The 25003-nt window shown below is 43.6% G+C and overlaps 1 protein-coding gene across 1 annotated transcript in view; it reads left to right on the top strand.

Moving 5' to 3' along the window:
* The window catches only part of LOC128754355 (alpha-1,6-mannosylglycoprotein 6-beta-N-acetylglucosaminyltransferase B-like), a 99558-nt gene extending 93015 nt beyond the window's left edge, over positions 1–6543 (top strand). The window contains exons 15-17 of the mRNA XM_053856908.1: positions 1030–1104; positions 1799–2073; positions 5679–6543. Of these exons, the coding sequence (XP_053712883.1) occupies positions 1030–1104; positions 1799–2073; positions 5679–5877 (549 nt within the window). The 3' untranslated portion in view covers positions 5878–6543. The remainder of the gene's footprint in view (positions 1–1029; positions 1105–1798; positions 2074–5678) is intronic.
* The last annotated feature ends 18460 nt before the right edge of the window (positions 6544–25003 follow it).

Raw genomic sequence — 25003 nt, 5'->3', positions numbered from 1 at the left:
GACAGACAGATCAAAGTCAGGCTGTCACGTCGCCCAAGGGTCTTCAACTGGGGTCTCAGCAGGCAGTCAGGAGTCTGAAGCCTGTCACTAGAAGAGGTCACTGTGCTGCTGCTTGTTTCAGCTGACACCTGATTGGTCCACCTCCGTGGGCTTCACAGACTGGAACAAAAACCTCCATCACCCGCTCTTTGAGAATCATCTGCAGGACCCCTGATGTGGCCACTTCAGCAGAGCTATACAGCAGAATTTCTGAGTGGACTGCCAACCATTTTCCTCCTGTTATAATGAAGCTTTGAAAGAAAATGTGAAAGTTCATGTCCTGGTTCAGAGTATTCAAATTGCATTGTAGTGTTCAGCTGAGTTTCATTTCTTAAAATGAACCTTTCCTTAGCTTCCTTTATTTTATTCGGCTTAATTCCATGTCGAGACAACTGAAGTTATGACCTCATCAATCGTGACAAAGATAGCACCATCTCCCGGAGGATCACTGGCGTGACGTGGTGTCATGGAAACCTCACGTAGCAAACATTGCACTGACAATAACATGCAGCCTTGCGATGACCAATACATGCCTCATCTGAATGATAAAGCGCTGAAGACGCTCCAAGAAGGGAAATTAGAAACCTGTCTAACATTATGGTGTTACTAAAACATGTCTCTGCGTTGTGTGTTTGTGTTCTTGCCATCCATGCATGTGTTTGTAAGAGATTGAATTTTTGTAGCTGGGGGCTGCCGCCTTCCCTGGCTCCGTAGCAAACCCACGCATGCACGGCAAGAACACGAGCTCCACTCAGAAAGGTCTGAGGTTCACCTCGCTGTTGCCTCGAGCTGGATTTGAACCCCCGACCCTCATGCTGTCAGACTGCCGCTTTAATAGGAATAGCAAAGCATTTACAAAACATGATTCAGGAGGAGACGCACAACTTGATGGGATAAATGAGAAGCATCTTCCGGAAAACTAATCTCAGCTATCAAGAGAAACGATGGGCATTTTAATAATGGAGGTGCTTCTTCTCTGTGATGTCGCAGGTGGAGCCGTATCTGCCCTACGAGTACACCTGCGAGGGCATGCTGGAGAGAGTCCACGCCTACATCCAACATCAGGTCAGTAGCTCTCCTCACTTCATCCACAGCAGCCGCGCATCACTCATGTCGTCATGCAGATGTCACCGTCCCTCTGCTCCATGTATGCTGTATTATACATATATTATTAATCTGCTCATTACTGACCACACTGCCGCCCCCCACCCCCACCCCTGCTCCCCAGGAGGCGCTTTAATTACACTAATGAGTGGGGAAGGGGAGGGGCGAGGTGTCAAGACACTGAAGCAGCTGGATGAAGGATATATTTTTAGATTCCCACTGAGGATGGTGACACTTTACAAAGCTGGAACATTTCACATTTGAGTTCTGATATCCCAGAGGGGACATTAGTTTCAGTCCAGCGGCTCTAACAGTTGAACTTTTTTCCTGATGGAGATGCAGACACATGATATGGAGCCTGTAGACCCCAGGGCCCGTTCCTCTATTACAACTGAATTGTTGATGTTACTCTAGATTTCATGTGTATTGAGTAACTTCATCTGACCTACCTTCAGATTTACAAGCCTCAGCCGAGTCAAATGACGTGAAGCTATCACCTCTAACTTAAACCAGCTCCGCAACTAGACTCGTGTTTATCACTCCAGTTGTACTCCGGTCATGAATTCTACATGAATGTTTCCAGCGTCGCATAATGTCACATGCTCTCAGGTTCCTCTCAGTGTTTGTCTTAAAACCCCCTCTTTATTCCCCCCAGGATTTCTGTACCCCAGAGATGCCTTTCAACGTCTCCAGACAAGGTTCCTCTGATGGACACAGGCTCACGGGACCCATGTTTCTGCCCCTGCCCAACTCCAGCGCACTTGGCTGGGCTTTTAACATAACAGCGCCCCCTGCCTGGCCTCCTCTCAGCTCCCTGCGGCTCCTGGTATCACAGGAGGGTCAGTCCTGTTTAGAGGCCTGCAGGGCTCAAGGCTTTGTCTGTGAGCCCGCTCACTTCAGCTTCATCAACAACAAAGAAGCCCTGCGCAGGTGAGTCCGCCGAGAGTTGCGTGTGTTGCCGCCGGGCTGTTAAGTCTGTCCAAAGACTGTCAACTGGGGAAAGAAGGGAGCCAGACAGCTCAGGAGGGCCAGCATTTAGAAGGTCACCGACTGTATTCACATTCTGCAGTTTTGTCCTGGAGCTTGGCTCAGAAACGTTAATTGTTATGCAACCATGGTGCGACTCTTATTCCCTGAAGAATGGCGATTATTTAAGTACACACTGGTTAATCCTCATTGGTCTTTATGGGAAAAATAGGTTATTAAGGTGATTGTTTTGATGACTGAGAGTAACATCTTAAAAATAGTTTTTTATGGAGGGTGTCAGATGAAGTGAGACAAGAAGCCCAGTGGACGATGATGTTTGCAGATGACATTGTGATCTGTGGTGAGAGCAGGGAGAAAGTTGAAGATAAGCTAGAGAGGTGGAGATTTGCCTTAGAAAGGAGAGGAATGAAGGTTAGCCGCAGTAAGACGGAATACATGTGTGTGAATGAGAGGGAGCCAAGTGGACAGGTGAAGTTACAGGATGTTGAGATAAAAAGGTAGAGGATTTTAAGTACTTAGGCTCAACTGTCCAGGGCGATGGAGAGTGTGAGAAAGGGGTGAGGAAGCGGGTGCAGGCAGGATGGAATCATTGGAGAAAAGTGTCAGGTGTGATGTGTGACAAAAGGCTGTCAGCAAGGATGAAAGGGAAAGTGTCCAAAAGGGTGGTGAGGTCAGCAATGTTGTATGGTTTGGAAACAGTGGCACTGAGGAAAAGACAGGAGGCAGAGCTGGAGGTAGCAGAGATGAAGATGCTGAGCTTCTCTCTGGGAGTGAGCAGGATGGATAGGATCAGGAAGCAGTAGATCAGAGGGACAGCACATGTGCTCAGGTGTTTAGGAGACAAAGTCAGAGAGGCTAGATGGAGATGGTTTGGACATGTACAGAGGAGAGAGAGCCAGTACATTGGTAGGAAGATGTTGAGGTTGGAACTGCCAGGCAGAAGGTGGAGAGGGAGGCCAAAGAGGAGGTTTATGGAGGTGGTGAAGGAAGACATGAGGTTTGTAGGTTTGAGAGAAGAGGAAGCAGAGGACAGAGTGAGATGGAGGAGGATGATCCGCTGTGGCCACCCCTGAAGGGAGAAGCCAGAAGAAGAAGACCAGTGCCATTCCTTTGCTCCCACTCCCCCCTCTGTTACCTCTTTGACCCCACTCCCCTCTTGCCTGTCACTGCTATCCTATAGGATTAGTCTGCACATATATATCCCATAATCCCTCTGCTGTGGAAATATTCCTTCCCTGACACTGTTTCTGTTTGTGTCCACAGACACTTCAGTCAGAAACAGAAAAAATAGCTTGTAGTTTCCTCCCCAGACGCCGCATGGAAATCTACTGTCTAGCAAAACAAGCCATTGAAGTCTCTTATAAACCAGTTTCCCCTCCACTTTTTTCATTTCTGAAATTCCCAATGAGCTGACTTGAGCCAAAGTCATGAGATATTTTGGATGTTTTCATGCTTCTCGGTGCGAACTGAACCTCAGGTGGTGACTTTTTCAAGCATCTCAGTAACAAAGCTATCGCCTGTGTGTGTGTGAGTGTTGTGTGTATTTCACACTCCATAGTTGCATCTAACCTCTTCATGACTGCTGGTTAGTTCATGCTGGAATACAAAATATACTTTTCTGAGCGCCATGTGCATCTGAAACAGTCCTGACATCCACCCAAAATTAATTCATGAAGTCAGTGCTCGTGCGACTGCCTTCCACCAGTTTGAGTTTGGGTGTCTTGTCTAAGTTTTGTGAGCTTTGGCCAGCCGCGGTGAAGGCGCTTATATGCTGCTGTCCCTGGAGAGTTGGTCGGGGAGTGTGTGTCTAAAGTGCCGCAGGAGGGTCAGAAACCTGACTCCAGTTCAGCTGAAGGGACATAGCTTTAATTCCTCCAGGCAAAGTAGATCCACATTTTGTACGGTGGAATTAAATCTGCACTGTGGCAGCCCACTGACCTTCTCTTGTTTGGTTTGCATTCTATCCAAGTCAGGCCTAGTCTTCCACTGTTGTGCTTTCTGAACCCTATTGGATCATCATCAGTACCATAACAAGCTTCAAGAAAACCATATGATGCGTGGTAAAGGAATAATGGAGATGTATTTAAACACAAAAGGGGAAAAAAATTCTCTAAATCCCTGCTCTCAACATAAGGGCAATGAAATTGTCAGAAAACCTGTCTGAATATCTCAATCAGTTCTATCCATTGTTTCATTTGTTTCTCAGTGTAAACAGGCCGTGTGCTGTAGAACAGAGGCCTCATGAACCGGGCCTCCTCCCAGCTGGATGGGCCTGGACATGGGCTTATTGTCAGGAAAAATGGTCCCAAAACACACACATCAGTGCACTATTAATGCTGCGGTATACAGCACATGCAGTTTTTCATAAATCTTGTATTTCATATTTTTCAATTCTAACTCCTTTCCACAATATTACATTTTTTTAAATTTTTTTTATGAGTGATCTTATCCAATGCTCTGCCTCATTTCCAGGTCTGTTAAGGCTGAAACGTCTCATGAAATTCTTCCAGACATGTGCTGTAACACAACTTATACGGCATGTTGTTAAAACAAGCTGCAGCTGTGCGTCGTCCTCGGATACACAAATCTCTCTGCAGCCAACAACTAGTTTTTGAGTTTTTGCTTGCAAAGCTGCCATTTCGTGTCACACACTGACTGGAAGAGTGGCAGCGGGAGATAAAGAATGTGAGTTCAAGACAGCAGAGTCCATGTTACATTACGTGGTAATAGCACTAGTCTTATGATTCAGGACTTTATGATGCGTTGCCCATTCACTTCATCTTGTTTTGTATTAAGAACTGCAGCTGAAAGTTGCAGCTAGAAAACTGTGATCAATGTAGCTGTTATTACTCGAGGGTAGAGAAGATAGTAGAGAGGAATGGATGGGATTGGTGACTGTACAAGCTGATAGACAAGGTAGTAACACCAACTCTTTCATCTCATCCTGATCTGAGGGATGGAAAAGGAGCAGAGAGAACGGTTCTTATCATTGTTCTGATAATGTTTTTGACTGTGGCATTTACACTTCTTTGTCCATGACTTGTCTTCAGAAGGTTTCTGGTCATGTAACTCTCAGGCATTACTCCTCACTCTTGTTCATCATCTATTGATAATGTGCCAGTGTGCTCCTTCCTGTCTTTATAGACCTGTTGTGAGTTTGTCCTGGTCAGATCACTGACGCAGCCTGCCGTGCTGCTCTGAGGACCTTGAATTTTACCACTTTTATCGGACTTGGAAAAGTGTTTTTGAGCCGTCTTTTATTTGTATACTCACAATAGTGTTCCTCTAATCCTTCCCTTTGTCTTCAGTTCTGTTTCTTTATGCATAATAACAGAAACTGTCCATGTTATGAACGTCACACTTTCCGTCCTGCTAGCCTCGCTATGCTTTAGATCATAAGAATTATTATCCAACAACTGTTTCTCTCATAAACACTCTGCTTCATGTCTCAAGTCCTCACTCGCGATAGTGTTTGTGAGGTGATCTTATCGCTGAGAATCAAAGTGTTTTGTCCCTTGTTAACAGGCTGTCATCTTTGCTCTCTGCAGGCTGGATGTGCAGTGTGAGGTGGTGGACTCGGAAATCAACCACATCCTCCCGGCTTTCTCTGTGATGCGGCGAGAGTGCGGACTCCAGCGTGACCCGCTCTTGTTCAGCTGTGCCGGACGGTCCTCCAAATACAGGCGAATTTGCCCCTGCAGGGACTTCATCCGCGGCCAGGTGGCGCTATGCACGGATTGTTTATAACAATCCCGAGAGGACAAAGAGCAGGCAAAGGACACAAACGGATCCAAGACTTTCACTGACAGACTGCGTACCTGAAGGGAGGAGCGTGGAAACTGCATTGCATGGACTCACAGTGGCCTGGGAAAAGAGAAGGAAATGGTTTGTCTTACAGCCAGATGCATCGAGATACGCTGCATGACAGGTGCAGAAAGTGTCGCCCTCTGCAAGAGCGCCCAAAAAGCAATCTTCAGATGAACTTCAGAAGCAGATATGTTTCGTCATCTCGTCTAAATGTCGATGCCTGGCAGGAAAATTTTGTAGAAGTCTGAGCTGCGAGTTCAGAGACTGGGATGCCACTCCATGACAGAAACGTCAGATATCTCCACTCTCGGATGGCAGCCGGGTTCAATATCCAATCTCCTCTCTGCACTCAGACAAAAGATGATGGACAAGCAGGTTATCTCACTGGCTTTTCTTCCCACCACTTCCAGTGATGGACAGAATCGTTTATCAGACCAAAGCTGAAAGTCTGAGGCGGCCTCGGACGCCGTAATCTTCTCCGGTCAGGGCAAGACAAGACGGGCCACAAAGCTGGAGCGGACAGAAATATTTTTAAATGAACTCGCTTTATAAGGATTGTCAGTAATTTGTAACTGAAGTGAACGGAATAAAAAGTCAGACAATGGATGGAACCTTTATTGTGGCGTCATTTGTCAGGTTTCTCTAACTTCTTCAGCCAGCCATTCGGGAAATATTTTCCGTTGATCTTTGCGTCTCCGAAGGTCAGACATGTTGGTAAGAGGTGAGAGACACTCAAGGTGAGGATCAGATTTAGATCTCACATTGAACAGCATGTCATTTTCTGATATGGCTGTTTCATGATTTAGTCAGGCGGATTCACTCAAGGGAAATGCAAATTGAGAAGCAACAGCCAGAGACACAAAGGTGATCTGTATCTCTCACTGCACAAAGGCAGGGTGAGGCACCTCAGGCAGCTAGTGGGCTGCATTACCTGACTGTCAGTTGCACGACTGCTCCAGTGCTAAACAACTCAGCGACACAAGGATCCAGATCATAAACAAATGTATTTGTTATTTAAGAGCCACTCGTTTAACTTGAGTCTAAACAGTGCGCAACAACACGAAGCATCTCTGTATTCTGAGTCAAAATAAATGGCATATACTCACATTGAATAACTTTCCAGACCAGTCAACCCCATGCAGGGCAGGGTGCACAAATTATTTTCACTTTAAATCCACAACACAGTAGGATAGAATGTGGTTTTAAAATGTAAAAGCTTTGAAGGTGAAGCCAGGTCAGCGAGACCAATGACAAAATTCTAGCAACCCACTCCACCATTCTCAGAGTTGCCTTTATAGGAATCTGGCAACACAATCCCCCACTTCAGTGGTGACAGCGGCAACTCTTGCCCGGTTGGCTGGAGCGGTTCAACTCAAGTCGAAATGATCCTGATTTCCGACCAATGTGTCACACGTTTCCTCTTGATTTAATAATTTCTTTGTTGTCCTCGGTGTCGAGCACGGGCAGCATCCGGAGCCGACCGTTGTCATGGCGATTCAAGTATATATATATATATATATATATATATATATATATATATATATATTCAATCGTCTATATTTTTACTTTCAATAAAAAAAAAATCTATATATATATATATATATATATATATATATATATATATATATATATATATATATATTATTATTATTATTTTTTTTTTATTTTTTTTTCTCCCACTCGGAGGCATGATGGCGTTACGCTTCCTGTTTGCGGCACATTTACCTACCATGTATTTACACTCTAGAATCCATGTTTAGGATGAGACTCTGCATAAATTAGCTGCGCGGGTTTATCTTTACACAAGCCTGTAATTCCTGCTCGGTACAGCTAAATAAACACAGAGTCCACTGAGCACATGTGCAGCCTGTTTTCCTGGCTTCAGACGGCTGGACGTTGGAGCCATACAAAGCTAACCATCACACTACTGCTGTGCTGAAAACCTTCCAAACCTCGCTGTATCAACGGAACCATTTTTGTGAGCTCACCTTCCACTGGCACATGAATAATGGAGGAGACTAAATGAATGTAACTCTGACCTCAGTTGCTCTTCCCTGTTTCCCTCTGTTTAATGCAGATAGATCACTTGAATCATTATTCAGAATAACCAACTAGAGTAACCTTAAACCTGCAATAGTGTAGAATGTTTTCTTTTTTTTTGTCAAACATCGTTTATAAGCCGGTAGACCTTTGACTGCAGTGATGGAAGATTTAACTTCAAAAGCCTGGGTGGGTCAGAGCATCTCACAAGCTATGTAGCTTTGGTTTAATCGGGTTGTCATGAGTGTTTCTCTAATGGCCTCAGCGGGTCCAGGTTTTTGTTCCAACCAAACTAGAAGACGCCTTCTCACCAATCAGGTGTCATACTCAGTGACTCTCAGTCCTTGTGCTGTGTGTTTCAGCTGAGACTTCATTGGTTAAACTGTGTGTGCTTGACCAGTTGGAACAATAACCTGCACCACTCGGCCCTTTGAGGACGGTTTGACCAGCCCTGGTTTAAGTGAACAATGTAGTAGTTAAGTGTCTTTTGGTGTTTGCATTGGATGGTTCAGATACGTGTTTTAAGGCTTTAAGCGATTTGCCTCTCCTTCTGTCTCGCAGTGACCTGCAAACATAGTTTCCTTCGAACCAGATGGTGACTTTTATCAACAGCTGCCTTTTGGATTTTGTAGAAGCCCATGTGACTTGCTTTAAAGATTCCTTTGGTGTGTGTATGTGCGCATGTGTGTGTGTGGGTACTAAGCTGCACAGCATGAGTCTAAATTTGCTCAGAATGCCTCCCAGCCATATTTTCAAACTCATCCTGCCTCAGTCGGATGGAGGAACAAGGGCAAAACTGACAGATACATTTAAGTCATGTCGAGCCAATTCATTGAAGGTTCCTGGTGGTTGGCGCTTGGAATGTGTTGTGTCGGTCATATGTTCTTTATCTGTAGGTACTGCGCAGTACACCAGAGAAGGTGTTCAACCACTGCTGGCTTAGTAAAGGCTTATTAACCAAGTTGTTGGTGATGAACTCTCTTAAGTGCCAACGCAGGCCATCTCTTCCCTCGTGTTATTTTTTCTAATGATGCGAGTCCCTCCTTAAATACCTCAGTACCCAAATGAAAGGGTGGTACTTAGCAAAGTAACTTCAACTGCTGAGGCGCGTGTCCCGGTCCGGTTCTTCACTCTTGGACCGCCTCTTATCTTCGTCTCCATTGTCTTCATCCCGGCCGTATCTCCAAAGCTGCGTAAGCCGAATTATCTCTGTGGTTTTGTTCTGTCAGCTGTTTGTTAATTTTCAGTGGAGCCACATCAAAGCCAATTATTTACGGTGTTTGAACAATAATGAATCAGTGCAGAAGCTGAGTGATGCACGCAGACGAATAATCAAAGTCACAAATGAGTATTAAAAATAAATGTAACGCTTAGTCCCTCTATAGTATTGACAGAGTTTATTTACCAACATGTTGACAAACTATCTGCAGATCTGTTGTTGTTGGTTTGTTTGTGTGCTATAAACCGATGAGACGACAAAGACTCTTCTGTAGTCTTCTGTGAAGCAGGTTTTTGCTGTGGCGGGAAAAGGATGAACCAAAAGCCTGGTGCTGAACTGCATGCTGGGACTTTCATATCAAGGTCAGTTGGCTCTGTTGACTGTGTCTTCAGCTCTGCATTTCATGCTAGCGTGTGCCCAGCATTGAAGGCACCTTGAAAATAACTAAACAATAGCCGGTCATTATTTGGGATCTTTTATGTGCTAGCAAGTAGTTGCCGTGATTTGGCTTCAACTTCATCGTCCTGGCAACCGGCTTCGTCGTCTGTCCACATACTTCCATGATGCTTATTGAAATGTGCTTGTTTGGACGTCATTGCGTTTTGCTAATGTTATCACGAACCCCTTCCGTCTGGTCATGTTGTTTTGGTCGGCTTCCTGCTCCCACCGTTCTCTCCTCCTCTCTTCCAGGATTGAGGGTCTTCTTCCCGCCATACAGGTCTCACAGACACACACACACCCATCATATCATCATCCACCGCTCTACTTGAACGCCGGCCAGAAGATGACCAGCGTGGGTTCATTGCTTTTGCTCGCTCTGGTATGACCCTCGGTGCCGTGATAGTTTTGTGAATGACTCTTTTCCTCACTGTGGAAGTTTGTTCCCCATGTGTCAGTCTCCTTTCTGTTTCAGTGTGTCAGTGCCTGCTCTCCGTTGTTTCACTGCCACAATCATCTGGACTTATTTCCGTTCCCTGGTCCCTGGTTTCTTCCCTTCCATTTGCGGTTATGGACGCTTGTTTCTTTCTCTGGATTGTTTCATTTTATTTATCGGACTCTGTCTCCCTCTGGGATTTTGTTTGCATTTATCAATATTGACATTGTTTTGTTATTCCTGCCTCTTTCTAGTGTAGAAGTTGAGTGCAATTCTGTTTGTTTCATTATTAAAACTTATTTTGTTCGCCTCCTTCCTGCTGCATTTGGTTTCCCATCGTAAAATCCTTACAAATGTTCTATATTTCATGTGGATTTGTTTACGTTTGTCTTTCACCCGAGCGGCACCGCTGCTGTGCAACCTCATCTTCACACCTCTTGTCCACGTTTTGGCACCTCCTTCACGCCACCATCTGCCTGGAGGAGCTCATTGCGGTCAATCATGTTTCAAACGTGAATTCTGTTGATGAGATATATGTAAGGCAATAATTTTGGATGGAAAAAAAAAAAGTGACATTTTGGGTGGACATGCGTAGCTTTGCTGAGGTATGAGCTCTTGAGTGTCTTTGTAACCACGCAAAAGACCGATAGTGAGGAACAGGGGCCACACACAAGGACCCCACCCACGAAAATGAGGCACTGATCCAGAAGCTTGTGCTCCAAGCCAGAAATCTCTTGTGATCACGTGATAAAGCGAAGTGGAAGCATCTCAGCACGTGCACAGGATGATGGCAGTTGTAGGGATGGGAACGCGCTGCTCGTGGAACTGTATTTACGCCCGCCACACCCACTTGGTTTCCTTGTTTCTCCGTCGCTTCGTGATTGGCTACATTCACTTCCATGTCCAAGTCTGTAGCAGCCAGCTCTCCCCACACTCATGAAGGTTTTTGTTCGTATATGTTGAACATGGTTCACATTTACGATTGTCGGCCCTTTTCAGAGCTGTTTGGGAGGGAGTTAAATAGAGACCAAATCAGATACATTATAGTTCTGTGTGGCCCCCTTTAAGCCAGTGTTGTCCACCCTCCTCCACTAGTCACAGGTTTGAGTCCCACCTTGCCATCTGTGTGAGGAGTTCTACCGTGACAATAGAATGGCGTGAATGTGGCGCTGCCTGCGACGCACATGAGCATTGTGGCCCTGACAATGAGCAAGGCCGGTGATCTTCCTCATTTAATCTGGTGGGAGACGTGGATCTGCCTGTGCTTCCTTAGTCCTGCAAGCTGCTGTTACTCACCATCTGACTGTGAGTGAAAGGATGTCAGCTTTTATCCCATCGGGACACGCACTTCTTCGCCTTTCGCCCAAGCATTGCTAAATTTCAACATGTGTCAGTGACCCTCTCTGTGTTGAGCTGTTTTCACCAAGTTCAAAAAGTAATACACAGTTAGAATTAGAGGGAATAAACTGCAGCTTCATGGAAAACAAAACAGGAATATATTGTTGTTGTTGTTATTAAGTGTTAAATCAAATTACGGGCTTCACTATATAACATGAGGAAGTTAGAAGGCGAAGTGAGGATCACAGAATCCTCATCATTTATTCATAGATAATTGGGTGACTACTCCAGAGCATCAGTGTGAGGCCAAATAAATAAACCTGCTTATACATAAAAATCCTGCTTAAATATTTAATCAATGACAGATGCCTCGAGTGGGTCAAAGCCAGAGCCCCATCTTTCTGCAGTCCCCACCTCCCTCTGCATATTTCTCCAAGAAGGTGTTGTATGAAAGCTGAATAGCAATGAAGTGTTTTCAGGAGCTACTTGGTTGTTGTAAGTACTTCTCCTTCCAGTCTTTGCTCTTAGTGCTTACACAGTGGAAAGATCAGGTGCAATTGTAGCGGCCAAAAACCGAAATGGTCGACCTGCCCCTCACATGCGGCACAACAAATCTGAGAGATGTTGAATCACCAATCATTCAGGCGCGATTTCCGCCTCACATTTTCCATTTATATAGACGTATTTACTGGAGAGGAAAGAATGCAGAACTATTTCCACCTCAGAGTAATAGCCTGCCATGGGAAGTCGTGTTGTGTCTGCAGGAAGTCGGACATGTTATGAAAACCTAATGATGAAAAGCAGAACAGCAAGGATGAACTGAGTATGTTTGAGTGAAAGAACCCAATCCACTACTTAAGGAGTATAGTCTGAGCTAAGACTCTGTTTGACTCACAATAGACTCTGTCTGTATAGCACGCACAACTGCTGATTTAAGGATAGCCAGTCACAAAAAGAGTAGTATTTGGATGTAATATGCGGAGCGGCGATAAAAGAAAGTTAAAAGGACGGGAAGCGTCTCAGCAGGTGGAGAGCCCGGCCTTCTGCTTCCTTCGCCTCCTGTGAATCCTCAGCAGGTGGTTCTGAAAATGAAGAGGAGTCTTCGTGGAAGGATGGAAGGAAGATGACTTTTAACATTCGCAGCTTGGTTTCTGACGTATATATTACCCCTGCAGGATTTCATTCTGGATATTGCTTACAGAAAATTGCAGTGTTTCGTAGCGATGACAGTAGAGCTCGCGGCATATGAATCTGTCAGCGTCCTCCTCAACACTGACCACTTCTCGCAGGCCGCTTTTTGCACGTCTCAAGTCAAGTCTCATAATTGGAGTAAGCCTTTTCTAATTTAGATGTTTTTCTGTACTTTCTGTTCTTGAATCTACATTTTCTTGCACATTGTTTCTAAGCTCTTTTGTATAGCGTTTGCACTTTATAATATTATTTCTTTTTCATTTTATTGTGATATGTTGTGTACAGAACATGTTACGAACAGAATTTCCCTTGGGATTAATAAAGTTTTCTGATTCTGACTGTGATATCTAAGGCTGCCAAAGCATGTGCTCTGTCATAATCTTTTTTCCCACTACCTTGCGTCACTGTTTTGACTGTCTCCGCCACACTGCGGCTTCTGGTCTGAACCATACCTCCCCTTTTCCCCTTCCTGGGAACCGTTTTCACTCTATTTACGCCAAAACATTCACAGAAAAACATCCACAAATGTTGCTGAGATTGAAGCTACAGATGTTCGCCATCTGCTTGTGTAAAGTCGTAACTCCATGAGGCGTCATATTCGCAGCTTGCCTTGTTTAAACGCTAAAGGATTTTGTTGCACCTGTCCAGACTTGATACTCAACTCAGACTGGACTTTCTGTGTTGCCATGCACTCCTCCTTCCCATCTGACACCCATCGTAAAGGGTTGCATGCGCATGTCGAATTCAGCCTCCTCAAAACCCGTCTAAATAGGTCAGCGCAACATTAGCTTCAGCACCTGCAAACTTATAAACACAAGCTTTACATTATATTTGTAAGCAAACGATGGCCACTGTAAGTTGACTGGTGTTAGCTCAATATTTTCAGGAGGTGATAGTAGCAGTTGGCTGGTTTCTACCATAGCAATGTTAAAGAAATGCTAACTTTAAAGAAGCCTGGAACCTGAGGACATCTCCCCAGTCAATTTTGTCATAGAAGATAACAGAGGCCTGAAACAGAAATAGATGGGCATATCCGGCACATATTGACAGCCAGTCTGTTCAGTGCACAAGCAGCAGATATCGGTGCTCGGGCATTTCCTGAACACGACAGGGACTCGTTCGAAATGGTGATATAAAAAATTATTTAAAAAAAAAAAGAGGTAACAACAGCGCCCAGCAGTCATCATCATCATTGTCGCTTGACAGATGAGATGAAGAGTCTTTCCAGTGGATCAGATAAACATCTGCAAATGTATCTCATTTGATATGGCCGCTCTCTAGCGACATCACAACATATGATACACATGATCACATACAAAGATACAGAAGTGAAGTTAGTCCCATCCCAAACTGAGGTCATTTCTCATTCACCGTATGACTTCATCTCGAACCATATTTCATCTGCAACAAAGCTACATCAAAGTTCATTGAAAAAACTCAAATGGTTAACTTAGACTCAAGTCCAAGTCCCAGATTCCAGTGTCCATCTGTGACATGGTGGGACTGACCAAGTCCACAGGCCTTGAGTTTGACCCAAGTTTTCACCGTGTGTGAGGGCGACTGACTTCTTATCCTGTACAGGCTGTGCTGAAAGAAGTGGGGATGCTTTGCACTGCTGTGTCTCAAACACTACTTGGTGCTGATCTGAGCCAAACAGCCTCATCTTTTTGACCTCATCAAAAAACGATCAGCACCGAGGTAAAAATTTGCTTGGCATGAGAAGCAAAATCCACATTTTATTTGTCATCGTCTTTTCCAAACGTCAATAATAAACTGACCTCAACTTACTTGGTGTCTTGGATCCAGGCATATTGGAAAGGTGTCATTCTTCATGAAAGAACTTGAGATTACAGAGGGGCGTTGGAATGCACTGGCACACACTGCTGAGACTCGATTTCATGAGTGACAGTTTTAAAAGTTGACAAAGGGCTAATTATAGTCGCCATTGTGTGTGTGGCGTATTCTTCCTGCCCAGCCCCTCGGGAGGCTCGGCAACAGCCAAGAGCTTTAATCAGTCGCAGGCAAAAAGACAAAAAAAAATGAAGAAGGCGATTATCCGGAAGGTCATGAACTGAAAACACACAAAAATAAATGCATAAACAATGGTCCGTGCCTCTGTTCCGTGCCGCATTCTCATGTATCCACTTCATAGAGCAACGGAAAACAGCTTCAAATTTAAAGCTGCGTTCACATAATCCTCCCGGGACGGTCGCTGAATACCATGCTGACAGGACGGTGCACGATCAGCTCAGTGAGTCAGATCTACATGACAGCTAAGATGGATTTGTGGAGATTGCATGGATACCACAAACTGCCACGCGGGAAGCAGAAAGCCAATATGACTGATGTTCCACTGCGTTTCCTGACTGTAAAACGTTCAGGTCTCCGGAGTATTTAGGCAGGATTGGATCTTTTTTTTTTTCTGAGTGTGAGTAAATTACGGAGGCAAAAATGTAAAGCAAAACGCCTCAATTGAGTCGGTCTCATTCCCACTGACAGACACATTAAACAGATTTACCGCTCGGTACTTGACTACAGAAGCTTCTTTAAAAACAGATGGTAGAAAGTATCGCTCTTCAGCAGAGCCATAATTGGCAGTTCTATCTCTCCAGAGCGAGATCTATGTTAAACACTCGTGATAACAATAACCTTGATGGTTCATGTCATATTTCCTGAGGAGGGTCCTCAGTGAGTTGCAGCGTTTTGCTTACTACTTTGTAGAGTATTTCTGAACATGTATTTTATTCCCCGGACCCACACAACTTAAGTTTTCCTCTTAGGATGTTTGTTGACCTACATACTGGATAAGACTGCCTAATATTTGCTCATCTAAATACAGATTGATTTAATCTGTGTTGGGGGTTTATGTGTTGGTGTGTGATCGATACTTCGAAACACAGGGAAGAGAAGAAGGAAGCGGAATGTAGATGTAGCTGGTGGTAAATGTACTTCTTTCTCAAATGACCAGGTGAAGATGCCTGAGCCATTCCAACAGGCGTCTGAGCTCATAGACCACTGAGCTCCAAACCTCTAAGGATCGCTCAGGCACCCTGCCAGAAATGTATTTGGCAGTTTGTGCTTATGGTTTTGTTCTTCTGGTCACACCAAACTGCATGGTGGAGGGAGCGCCACCTTTATACCCCGCTTTATTGCAAAGGCAACAGTTAAACTATATCCTTCCCTCATGGAATATGGTCACATTTATTTTCCTGGAAGAGGATCTGACTTTTACGGAGCCCTGGAAGTGACATTCATGTGTTTATTTTTTGGATGTGACATGCATGACTATCTCGAGTTAACTGTTATCTTGTGATACTTAGTATCTCGAGATCATTTTTATCTCAAGATACAATCGTAAATGGAGTATGCGTAACTGCCTCTCTGGCAAAGCATTTTCTAGACATCCTCCTGTAACCACTATGTCTCCCATGGCTTCGAACTGTTCGCCAACGTTGTCATCCACTGTCTGCAAGTCAGTGCGTTTCTAACACTCTGATCAAGTGCCTTCTCCTCAAAATAATACCACATAGGCTATACGTATTACGCGTCCCTGGAAGCGACACGCGTGACTTTATTTTTGACTTTTTATTTATTTTTTTATTATCTAGAGATACAAATTATCAGAAGATAACAGTTATCTCGAGATAAAAATAAATAAAGTCATGCATGTGACATCCAAAAAAATGTCACTCCCAGGGCTCCATAGAATTTCAAACCGACCAAGTTTCGGATTTACAGTCGCTTGATCGCAGCCACTTAACATCCAGCTGCTGACTCGTCCAATGATATTTGGAAGCTTGTTGTTCAGTCTGCCACCTTTTTTTACGTCGCTGAACTGCATGTGTTTACGTGAAATACAATTGATATTACTGAGCTCATTTGGACAGCAGGTGGCAGTGTCCTTAAGGAAATACACAGTGAGCAAAGAAGAAGTGTTTGAGCTCACCGCCACAATGAGCAATCCTTTTAAAGATTTGTGGACCCAGATGGTGTCATATTGAATCATCTGTGCCTTGTCCTTGAACAATTCTTAAGATTTTATCACGAGCCAAGATATTTTTCTAGCAGACTGACAGGCAAAGATCACATAACGGCTTTGACAGAGGGAAGAAATGAAAACCATCATGGTGCTTTTCAAAATAAACTTGTAAAGTAGACTCATGGAATGTTGGTGTTTGCGATCAAATGAAGCTAGATTTGCCAAATCTTCAGTAATTCGCATGAAGTCGGAATCGAGACGGAGCACAACAGCTTTGGTGGTGTGGTCAGACGGAAATGCTGCACCATATTAAACAACGCAGCCCGTGAAATCCATAGGACATAAAACATACTGATATAAACTAAAGTAGAATTGTAGAAGAGTAGAAAACCACTTGACTACTGTGACACATGCTGACCAGGAGGTGTAAATAAAATGCATGCAAATGTATTCTATAGTTTAAAAAGTGGTATTTAATAACCCCATTTTCAAAAACAAGGTTGTAAATATTGTGTATTCCACAATGGGTTTTTTCTTTTTTCTTTTGAAGGGCACCTGCCTTAAATGAGCTCAAGGCAGTGAATCCCATCTAAATTCCCATTGTCGGCGAGGCAATGAAGAAGTGTCTAATGAACTAGTTTAGTTGTTGAAGCCTCTGGCACTTAGTGTGCTCAGTCTCCAGGCCTCGGTGCGACACAGGACATCTGCTGGATGTAAATGAGCATTTTCTTCATTAAAAAGTGTGTCATTAACAGCAACACTGGAGGTAGGACAGCATGGCTACGCGCCAGGACTGAAATGCTGCGGAGGAAAACACGACCATTTGAGGATTGCAAAGCACTTATTTGCTAAGACCCAACCTTTCCTGTGTTGCTGAGATTGGCATGGCAAAGAATAGCACCGTTTAAGCCTCCGGGCTCTGAATTCTGAACAGCTCTTGGAAGTATCAACTGACTCAGTTCTGTGCCATTCACCGTTGCGTTGTTGCTGTGAATGTGGCATGCGAGAATATCAGTTGATTCTTCCTCAAAAGGTCACGCACCATTCCAAGCCTCTGACCAACCTGCAGCTGGTCTGATTGAACTTCTAGTTTCTCCAGAGGCAAAAATATCATGGGTTTTTTTTTCATAGCTGACGTCTGGTTGAGCAACTCATGGAGTAGCAAACGCACCACAACTTGATATCACCAGCAGGTAGCTCTGTTCGTGGTGTTACAAGTCCTGGTTAGTGGGGTCTTCAGGACAGAATAATTATGCTCCTTGGGAAAGTGCCTGAAATTCAAGAATGACACTTGAGACGGACACTTTCTGCATCTTTCCTCCTCCGCATCGTCGCTTTCTTTATTGCACGTTCTTGCACGTTCAATTGAACACTTTCAATGACAACAACAAAATACACACACTCACACTTCCACTAGACGTATGATGTTCCTTCCTCTGTTTCCGCGAGTTTCCTGGTTTGTTCTGTGATTTACTATTTCTGTTCATTGTGTTTTTGTCTCTCTGTTTACAGATTTAAGTTTGTTTACTTCTCCCGGTTTGGTGACGCTTTGGACGCTAAGTTACTCATCACTGCACTTGGGTCCCACCCCACGCCTCGAATCATAACATTTGGACTCCGACTTCAAACAAGATTTACTTAGCACGGAGAGCTAGCTCCTAGCTTCAAGAGTGAATTGCACACAGCAAAGTCGGACTACTGCGACCTAGTCCACACGGAGACGGAGGCGGTCGTATCCGACACCAGTTGACACTAGTGTCGCATAGGCCTTTCGTCCAAATTGATCTGACAGATTTTCACTGACCGCATCCGATGCTTGTCAAAACCAGAGTGAATACATTTGAAAACGCCGGATACATATCTCCGTTTCTCTGCCTGGTCTGGATAGTTTTTCAGATGATCATGTCAGTTACGATTGTTTTTACAGAGCACTTTTTTTAAAACCGGAGGGGCAAATGATCCAATAGGAAAATGTGTGTTTCTGTGCGGATGTAGCCTAAAACTCCATTGAGGCTAAACCACAGTCGGTGTTATCTGAGAGATGCTGGACCGAGCACATTCCTCCCTCCTGCTCTGTCACGGAGACTGCATGGATGTTCTCTACCGTGTATAAGTCCATCAGAGGATCAAAGTTGACATCTCAGTGTTTCCCGATTCCACCGCCAAGACAATGTGTAACCGCACAGCCTTGGGCGATGTCTGACCAACATCCCCAGAGTCTGCCTCACAGTCTTCTTCCCCACCCGCCTCTGAATCACACACTCACTTCAGAAGGCTTTCAACACCCCAGAGGAGGCCAGTGTCTTTATTAAGAACATGACTGGATGACTTACTCTTTTCTTAACTCATACATACATGCTGAACCTTGTCGAGAGGACAGAACTGACAGAGGTATTGAATTACAGCTCTGAAATGACTGTGGACTTGCTCTCCCCAGGTATTGGGTCACAAAAATGATGATTTGAAAACAGCACTCAGTGCTGTGGGTGTTGGACCACAGATTGCAGGTTGGTTTCTGAGACGATGTTGTCAGATGAAAACAAGGTGTTGGACATGGCTATTTAAATCAGAGATGACATGTTTCATGGTCAGCAGCACAGCAACTTTGTGAGACATTAGCGCTAAATAAAATTGATGCTTTCAGTCCATGAAGTTATGACATTTCATTTAGAACCTCTGACAGCATTTGTGAAAAACAGGATTTGCAATAGAGGTACAGTAGAAATACCCAGATCCAAAAAAATAGTTTGCTGCTGACCAGATGCGTTAGCAGCGAAGATACAGAAATCAGTCATCCATCCTCTCAATGGTGTTTGTTTTCCTCACCAGTGTCAGCACAAACACACGGATGCTTCATTGCCGACAGTCCAGGCGCATTTCTGTGCTCGGTCAGTGACGACAGCCGGCGGCAGAAGGGACATTAGCTGCCATTCGTGACGGGCAGAGCAGAGCCGGATACTGAATTTTCACATTGGCTTGTCCACATCATTATTTCAGTTATGCTAAGTTATACAGTTGGAAGGGAAAAAATATTGCATTCAAGTTTCATTTTCTAGTTCCCCACAAAGGCCTCAAGTGCTTTTCTTCACCTCCTCTTGGATCAGGTTTTGTATTTCATAATTCAATATCTTGAAGTGATGAATGAATTGAACTTAGCGTATGGCCTTGATAATATGGGAAAATAGATCCATTGCTAACTTTTTCATCATATAAATGAAAAAAATCTGCTTTGAAATATAATAATAAGAGATGTTGCCCAACATCTCTTCAGGACCCCATAAAATCTACATTTGGAACATATGTACATATGTTGCTAAAAGTGTTTCACACATAGCTGTAGATTATTTATCTCCTAATAGAATGAAGCTATATTTGGATTTTCCTCAACTATTTGTATGTATGGCATTCTAACTGAGGACTCAATATAGAGGAATATTTCGTTCTAAGTTTCAGAACTCTTCCATAAAAGGAAGACAAAGAAAATGATCGTTGTTCAGTGCTGTGTTAACTGAAGTGAGTAAAGCAGGAAAATACGTAGTTTGACTTCAGAAACAAACGCTGGCTTCAGGACACTACCATCTTTTATCGTCTGCCGGTTCAGTGACCGATTCCGTTGTTCTACGCTAACATCAAATGATTTGCTGCTCTCACTGCGGAGAAAACGGCAGCATCGAGCTCCAGACAACCACCTGGCACCTCACTGAATCTCCGCAGCCTGAAAGCACGGCGCAGCTCTCAGCTGGAATTGAGGCCTGCAGGTGTAGCGGCACCTCTCTGCCCTTACAAGATGAAAAGAGGGAAAGATCAGAGAGATGTTGGCGGAGAAAGATGCTTGCACCTGAATTAGCTCAGCGGGGGAGTTCATTGTTATTGTCTCGGAAAATGAATAAACTGTCAGCTTTATTTTATGAGAACGTTCTCTCAAGTATATTTAGTACAGTAGTTCATTAAGCAGTAGCCATTTCCATTTGTTTCCTGGGATGGAGGTATGGGAGTTTACTCAGGGCCAGGGATTTGCTTTCCTAGACTGAGTGAAGGAAGCAGTGGGATGTAAGAGGAGGAAAGTCGTTAGGCTGATTATTATTTACAATCCAGAAGCCTTGAACCTAAATATTTTCTATTTTTATGTACTGAATGGCATGTGAGAGAGAGAGAGAGAGAGAACTTTCCCAAAAGCTGCTCATTCAAAACAGTGAGTTCAGAACTTCATGGTTTGCTATCTGATGATAAGGAAATGTGTTGCTAACTTCAGGACCTCGGAGAGCTCCTCTGACAACACGACCAGAAATGGATGCAGATGAATCAGGTCAAAATGGAATTCAAGCAAACTGTATTCATAACTGCCCTTTATGAAATCGCATTCGACCTTCAGCATTTGTCACATGATTTCTCATTTGTTGCTCACAAATAATGCTCAACCGGATTACATAAAATATAGAGAACTTCTAGACTTTTGAAGGTGAAGAGGAAACTGCAAGTTTAATGCAAAAAATAATCTATATTCTGATGAATAAAGTGCTGTTTTTCTTTTGAAAACCACAGTGTGCTAAACACTCCTGTTCAGACATTTTATTTAGAAAAGTGAAACAGAACTGACGTTTATGTTTCAGTGGTGTCTTCTGGATGACCATCTGTATCCACAAACTTTTGAAGAATTCGTCAATCTCTGGAAACAGTGCTGTCCTGGCCCACAGCCCACATTCATACCTGTTTATGTATAAGTCAAGTGGGCGCTATAAAATCTGCTTGGATGGAATTAAATGCGAAGAGACGACTTTTAATGTTGAGGGGACATAGAAGACGACTGTGTTGAAGGCATCTGATATGTAACAAGTGGCCAATGAATTTAGCAGATGTGACTGACGCACCCATTAGCAATGTCACGGTGAATGAGCACGAACCAACTTTTCAGGTTCCAAATGAGATTTTTTTTTTTATCCTGTTTGAACACCCCAGCTGATTCAAAATTACACTGGGGACCCTTCACCTCAACAAAGTGAAAGGACCTTCTGTGGTGGTGGGAGAGCTGCAGTTCCTGTTCTTCCTCACTGTGTGCTGTGCAAGGGAGTTCCAAAATGTTCCTGCCACCTGCTGTCTGGGTTAGCTATCTATTTTGTATTGCTTACCTAGATCTAGCTAGCCATTGTATTGCTTTTAATATTTCTTTTGTCATGTTCCGTGTTTTCTCTCGTGCTTTTATTTTGTTGTTGCCTGCTTGTTTCCGTTTCCTTCTTTGTTTCCAGCTTCCCGAGCGACACGGCTGGGATTCATTTGCGAATCAACTTCACATGGATTTCAACACCTGGCTAGTGTCGCCAGATGGTTGCTTCATGTCCTCACGGTAAACTCCTTTGGTCCTCGCTTCTCTTGTGCTCCTATCATTCTAAATCTTGTGCGTGCTTGACGTCTTTTCTCAGCCACCTCCTTAGTTACTCTCTTTCCTCCGTTTTTGTTTTATTACTTCTTGCTGCTGCACGTGAGAGTGTTTTTGGTGACTTTTTCTGTTTCTCTGCGTTATTGTTATTTCCTTGTGTGTGTGTGATTTCGATCCACCGCTAAGCCTGTACACCTGTGCCAATTCAGCTATTGGGTTCAACGTCCCTTGACAAGCCATGACATCTTTTTTCTTTTTAAATAGTTTGAGTTATACTAAAGTAAATGTAGAGCCACAGTGTAGAGTGATTTTTTTTTTATATTATCAGTTACTATTAAAATAATACTGTCATCCTTAAGAATGGTGGAGTAGTGGCCCTGGTATTGTCATGGACTGTTTCAGTTTCATATTTGACGTCAATAAACAATAGACACAAATGAAACAGCTGCAACACATGTATTTTTTGCTAAATCTAGCAGGGTATCTGGAACTAGTTCTTCCCATCAGGCTGTTCATAATGACACCGCCATTATTTCCAAGTGTTCCGTTTTTCAACTATCACTTCTGCCATCATCTTCTGGATCCATATTCAGGCTCACGCACTCAGCACTGGTGCAAACCTTGCTCTCTGCTATGTGGTGAAATACTGTGCAGTTCCATACTGTAGTGGGCTCAGTGTAGCGCGTTCTCTCTCCTGCTGTCTTCAGCACCGGCTTTCAAACAGAACCACAGCCTTTTAGCCTGACATTATGATTGCCTTATCGTCTTATAGCAGAATGAATAGCTTCAGAATACAAAAAGGCGTAAAGGTCCTTGGAGGGACACCACGCTTTTTTTTTTTCTCAGCTACACAATCCTGTTTTTCATTTCTTTTCCTCAGTCTGATGAATCACTTTTAGAAGCCCTGTTGTACCAGATTGCGTGATGCCTGTCAGGAATTATAAATGACCATAATCCGGCCGCATGTGCTGTAAAGAAGTGACACTGAACAATGGAGGAATTTAAATGAGTCATCCTACACAGCCTCACTGGAGAGTCTCAACAACGATGGAGGGGACTCACGGACTCTCTATCACTGGTGTACACTGCTGTGTCAGATGAGGCTTAAGGGACCATGCATTATATTAGAGTGTACACGTGTGTAACCCAAGGGCCCAGGGATGAACCCAGCCTGACAAGTCATTGTCTGTTGCCCATTTACAGGGACATTTATTGCGCAATGGTACACATTGGATCGATTCTCACATAACTGGAGTGGTTTAGTATTTGTTCCCACACGGTCTGCAAAGAAGAACAGACTGCAAGCAGCGTAGCAACAAACAAGTCCTGCACTCTGTGGAGAGCACCTTCTGTCCGAACCCTTCTGACACTCATTCATGCCAACAGCTATTAGACACTGCAACCTTCACAAAGCGATATTTCTCTGCTCAGCTTTGAGAACATGAAGCTTTGTTGGTGACACAGCTATTCTGAACACTTTGAACGGCAGCAAGGAGGAGCAGTGGTTAGTGCCGGAGCCTCACAGTAAGAAGGTCGCCAGTTTGATTCTTGCTTGAGGCAACGTTTGTGACAAAACCTGCATCCTTTCTGTGTGTAGGTTGTGTGTTCTCACAGAGCTTATGTGGGTTAGGTTTCCACCGGGCGCTCTGGTTTCCTCCCACAGTCCATAAACATCCATATGTGAACTGGTTACTCTGTTTTACCACGGTTAACCCTGAGCATGAGGATGAAAACTTCATGGTTATTACTGTATAACTGGGTGTAAGTTTAGCCATTTGTTTTGGATGGTAAGGATGAGAAGATGGGGAGAGCACTACAGCAATGAGATATCCGCAGAGTGTTGGCGCTGCAGGGTCACGTTATTAAAGCACCTTCAGCATTGATACAAGAAGAAAAATGACTGAAGTAAAAATGTTGAAGTTATTAAAGGGTTGCTCAGCCTGACAAGTGTCATCAAGATTCATCTTTTAAAGAGCTTTACAGATGATTTTTCTCCCGTACCAATTTCTTTATTCCCTGACCCCTGGGCAAACTTCACAGCTCAACTATTTACCCTGGTAATCCTTGAAATCCTTGGTGAGCTGGATCCTTGGAATGAGTTTTTTGATGCTGCCACGCGTGTTCGTCCCAGAGGTCACTTGTTAATCAAACAGGCACTTAAGTCTTGGGCTGTTCATGCGTGGAAGCTGTTGGTGCTGAAAATGAACCAGCCCTGTGTTCAAGTGCGTCTCCGAGCAAACTCGCTCTGACACTTAGAGGACATTCACGAACAGCGTTCTGGATCAGATTCCTGGGGGAAAAAAAAACAAAAAAACATTTCCTTTAGACCCCAAGGCAACTTTCACTTTACCCCTGTCTAGACTAGTAATGGAATATGAATATCTGTGTACCACTACCTTTCAGTTAGTACTTTTTTTTTCATATTATCTTGTCACTGGAGCGGCTCACCTCCCCCAACACCTTGGCACCTTGGCCCAGAATGTCGAGAGAACATGTGTGTTACTTACTATTTTTGCTTTGTTTTAGATTTTTGTTATACATTTCTTTTGTCATTTAGAAAAAAATAAGGTTTTCATCAGGATATTTCGTACGGGTAATTCCCTTAATTATTGGTATATTTATTTTTGTGTCTGAGTATGAATTCTTTAAATGTTTTGTTTGAAATGTTTTTATCACTTCAGAATAATAATAGCTAATATGAGCTTAACCCCACAAAACTATATAAATGAGTTTCAAGAAATATTTTGAAACTTGCTATTTGGGATGTATTTATTTTTTCTCCCAACAAATATTTTATTTTATTTTATTGACAATCATTGATCAAATGATGAACGGACGTCGTGTCACTTATTCCAAAGGAACAAAATGTTGAGTACATGTGTGTTTTTCTGCTGTGATTATTCAAGATGGTGGTCCTTCACAAGATTGTGCAAACGCCTCTCACACTAGAGCTGATATTCTAAGAGCTGATTCTTCCTTCAGAACTGATGTTAGCGAGTCAGGTCCTCATTAGAAACATGCAATCACACATCACACCGCTCATCTCCCATT

Source organism: Synchiropus splendidus, chromosome 2 (genome assembly GCF_027744825.2).
Source record: "Synchiropus splendidus isolate RoL2022-P1 chromosome 2, RoL_Sspl_1.0, whole genome shotgun sequence".
NCBI classification, from domain to species: Eukaryota; Metazoa; Chordata; class Actinopteri; order Syngnathiformes; family Callionymidae; genus Synchiropus; species Synchiropus splendidus.
The sequence above is the reverse complement of the archived record's forward strand: the minus strand, read 5'-3'. Positions and strand labels throughout refer to the sequence as shown.